At 46.6% G+C, this 4,379-nt stretch overlaps 1 protein-coding gene across 2 annotated transcripts in view; it reads right to left on the bottom strand.

The window, feature by feature from the left end:
- Nucleotides 1–482, bottom strand: part of Dad1 (dolichyl-diphosphooligosaccharide--protein glycosyltransferase subunit) — a 62,440-nt gene extending 61,958 nt beyond the window's left edge. For both annotated transcript variants that reach the window (XR_011176257.1, XM_046609338.2), the window contains exon 1: nt 161–482. Coding sequence is in view for 1 of the 2 variants with exons in the window: in XM_046609338.2 (XP_046465294.1) it covers nt 161–365 (205 nt within the window). In the remaining variant the exon portion in view is untranslated. The remainder of the gene's footprint in view (nt 1–160) is intronic.
- Nucleotides 483–4,379: the final 3,897 nt, after the last annotated feature.

Below are 4,379 nucleotides of genomic sequence, written 5' to 3'. Positions count from 1 at the left end.
CTGTAATAGAAAAATGAAAATACATTGAGACAGGATGCATGCGAATTCAAGTTTGGATCAATGTACAGTGCAACAGATTCGTTAACCTAACACTTTCGTATACGTGCACAGTTGAAGAATATCGCGTTATTATTCGATATCGAAGAAGAGGGCCACTTACCGCCGAGAACGAAGCATGAAACGCAGGAGATAAAACCGCTGAGGAAACTATTGAATGGGAATGTACCGACCAAACAGCAGTAGACGAATTGTGTGACTCCTGTCAGAAATATGTAGAACAGATACGCGTCGATGATCTTCAATTTTTTCGGAGTATTCTTCGTATACTCTTGCCAGAATTTTCCCAGTACTGCAACGACCGACATTTTGTAGTGTTTTTACGATATTTTCTTCGTTCACAACTGATATTTTGACGCGTGGCACCAGCAGCCGGCAAGACACACGATTACGAACCTTGAATATGGACGTGTAACTTGGGAAGATTAGTTATGAGCACGGAGCATTAAAGAGGAGCACAATCTTGGTTGGGTATCGAGTCAAAAAGTGGTTTCAAAAAAATCTGCCGCCAGGTAGCGCTGTGATAGGCCCAGACCCTCAGTATCCGTAGTAGGCAGAAAATACAAACGGAAATGAAGTCTACGCGATTTATATATGAAACCAATCAAATTGAACATAATGGTCCACGCAATGAGAAATTTGCTGAAAATCATCTACTAAAATTGGACCGTGACGTAGCGCTTGACGGAAAACATATACCTTTAATGCTCCGTGGCTCCGTGCCTCTAACGCCAACGCGGAGACCGTCATTTACAAATTGTCTTCAACATGGCCACTATGCCGGAAGCGGATCGGTGCTTCAATAAGAGGACACCCCCACCGCTAAAATTTTGACCGAGTTTCCAGACCTGTATGTAAGACCGTGGTTGTAACACCAACTCGTTGACTGAGGAATATAAGGACGCATACCTTTGGGTAAATTTTGGTGACCAGTTTTCGACGGCCGAGTGGGCCTGGGAGCTTAGGAGGGATCTGCTCTATCGACTCTACCTAATGGGCTCGCACCGACATTCGCAGTAGCCAAAGTAGTGTCGGTATGGAAGCTTGAGATTGAGTCGGTACAAAGTGAGTACGTAAGACTACTTGTCGACTGCGATTTAAATATGTCGATCAGCTCGATCAACCCCGTGAGAAGATGTGTAACCGCGTCCAACGCCAATTGCCACCGACGGCCACCGCGTCCACCGCCAACCGCCGTCAACCACCTCCTTCCACCTCCGAACACCTTCATCCTCCTGCTCCTCCCCCTCACCGCGCCACTCGTCGTCCTCGTCCTCCTCGACCAGCGCCGATCATTTCCGACCACCACCAAACACTTTCTACCGCCTCCAACCACCGCCAAACACTTTCTACCGCCTCCAACCACCGCCAAACACTACCTGCCACCTCCTACCACCTCCAAACAACTCCTACCATCTCCGTCCACATCCTATAGCTCCCTACCGCCTCAAACCACCTCCTACCAGCTCCTAGCACCTCCTACCATTTCCGAACACCTCCGACCACCTCCTGCCACCTCCGACCACCCCCTGCCACCTCCTACCAACGCCTAACACCTCCTACCATTTCCGAAGACCTCCAACCACCCCTAACACCTCCGATCACCACCGACCACCTTCGTCCTCTTCGTCCCCCTGCTCTTCCATGTATTCTATAACATTATTATTCGTAATTATTCCAACAACTTTTCATTTGCTCTCTCGATCTTGAATTTTCGTAGGCATAGACTCGAAACGCTGTTTTAGCTAGTCGCAAGTGAAATATCTACGTTGGGTAGAGCAGCAGAATTGTTTTTCGAAAAGTGTTCGTATGGAAAAAAATTCAGAGTAACTGCAATACATCACGGATGCGCTAATTTTGATCGAGATGAAATAGGATGCTCCGTATATGAGACAGTATTTAACGCAATGTCCTGATTTAAAGACCTCAAAAAGTGATTGCCGGCGATTTTTTTTTTTTTTTTTGACAGGAAGAGATAGAACGAAGCTTTTTAAAACTTCGAATGTATTTTAACACACATTTGAAAAGTACGAGCAAAAATTTTTATTATCCAACTGTCGCAGAACGGCAGCGTTATTAGTTGACCAGTTAATAACTAACTGAAGAATATATGTTTAGTCAACGCCTGACCATCGAAGGGCCTAGCCGCCTGAGTCTGGAATCGGCAGAAAAGATAAAGTGCGTATTTCTTGTCTGAAGGGTAAAAACTAAAATCATTATACATCATATCATATCATCATACATCATGCATCATCGTACACCATTAAAGTTCGAAACCAAAGTTTAAATGTTCGAATCTTCGGATGTTCAGAAAGTGACGTCACCCAAAATTTTTTTTCTCCTGACGTTACCGATCTATATAGACGAAAATCAGCTAGCCGAATTCCTCAGTCAGGAAACAACCGCTCAGTAGAGAGGACGTACGAGAATCGCGCTCCGCAGATTTCGAGTACCGGGTTCTCTGCCTCCGTGGTTCCTGCACTTCGGGTCCTCTTCCTGGTGCAACTCGCGTTCCAGGACAAGCGCTCCGTAGTTTCTATGCTCCAGGTCCGCTACCTGGTGAAACTCGACTTCCGGGAAAAGCGCTCCGTGGTTCCTGCGCTCCAGGTCGGATACCTGGTGAAACTCAACTTACAGGTCAAGCTCTCCGTAGTTTCTGCGCTTCAGGTCGGTTACCTGGTGAAACTCGTCTTCCGGGACAAGCGCTCCGTGGTTCGTGCGCTCCAGGTCGGCTTCCTGGTGAATCTCGACTTCCAGGACAAGCGCTCCGTGGTTCCTGCGCTCCAGGTCCGCTATCTGGTGAAACTCGATTTCCAGGAAAAGCGCTCCGTAGTTTCTGCGCTCAAGGTCCATCACCTGCAGGAATTCGACTTCCAGGACAAGCGCTCCGTGGTTCCTGCGCTCCAGGTGCTACCTGGTGTAACTTGACTTCCGGGACAAGCGCTCCGTAGTTTCTGCGCTCAAGGTCCATTACCGGCAGGAACTCGACTTCCAGGACAAGCGCTCCATGGTTTCTGCGCTCCAGGACCGTTACCTGGTGAAACTTGACTTCCGGGACGAGCGCTCTGTAGCTCCTGCGCTCAAGGTCCACTACCGGCAGGAACTCGACTTCCAGGTCAAGCGCTCCGTAGTTTCTGCGCTCAAGGTCCACTACCTGGTGAAACTCGACTTCAAGGACACGCGCTCCGTAGCTCATTGGATAGTATTTCCTCATTATCATTTTGATAAAATGTGTCAATAAAAAAATTATATTATGCCTTACACAATATTTTTGATGTGATCTGATACTGAAAATATTTATTAGTATTCGAGGTATAACCCGAGGTGGTTGGCGGTGGTTGGAGGCGGTCGGAGGTGGTTAGGGGTGGTGCGGGTGATCAAGGTGGACGAGGAGGAGGACGAGGAGAAAGAGGACGAGGAAGACGAAGAGTACAAGGTGGATAAGAAGATCGAGGATTTGTGCACGGTGAGTATAACATTTTTATAATACTTAATGGCAATTTTAAATATATTTCATCTAAAATTTTTCGAACATGTCATGTTTACAATAAATTATATCAATCCATTTTTCGCACAAGCACAAATTCAGTAGCTATGAATGCGCTAATAAAATTTACTATATTATTAATTAATTAATTAATTATAGTAATCCTTACACAATATTTTTGATATGTTCTTATACTGAAAATATTTATTACTATTCAAGGTATAAGAGATTGTTATCGGTGGTTGTTGGAGGAGCTTGGCTATGGTTGGTGGTGATAGAAGGTGGCTGGATGAGGAGGAGAATGCGGAGGCGGAGGTCGAAGAGGACGAGGAGGACGAAGGTGGTCCAAGGTAGTGGGGGGTAGTAGGTAGGGGTAGAAGTAGGAGTAGTAAGAGTAGGAGTAGGAGTAGGCGTAGGAGTGTAAGTAGGAGTTAAAGTAGCAGAGGGTGGGGTGGGAGGACCCTACCCTACCCTACCCCACCCCACCCCAACGCATCTAAAATTACAGCCAAAAAACGAGATCTTGTGTTTTCGACATTTTTCAGCAGGTGCTTTTTCGCTAGCCGTTTTTCTCCTGTTGGTCCTACGCTCCTCTCGCTGCGTTTTCCGAGTTCCTGAGGGTCCAATTAGTCAGGTAAGGGTCATTCAAATCGAATCTGAGACCAAAAACTTTCGGCTCCAAAATCGAAGAAAAAGTAAGGCTAACCGATACTGGAACTCTCTACCTACTGGAACTCTCTACCTACCGCACTCTGGTTTGTCTCGACGCTTGCTGTTTTTAAACGCGATCTATATCAGCATCTCTTCCGGACAGAAGAGACCCGCTCTTGATGGC

The sequence above is a fragment of the Neodiprion pinetum genome, chromosome 1 (assembly GCF_021155775.2).
Source record: "Neodiprion pinetum isolate iyNeoPine1 chromosome 1, iyNeoPine1.2, whole genome shotgun sequence".
NCBI classification, from domain to species: domain Eukaryota; kingdom Metazoa; phylum Arthropoda; class Insecta; order Hymenoptera; family Diprionidae; genus Neodiprion; species Neodiprion pinetum.
Note: the sequence above shows the minus strand (reverse complement) of the source record. Positions and strands in the feature narration are given on the sequence as shown.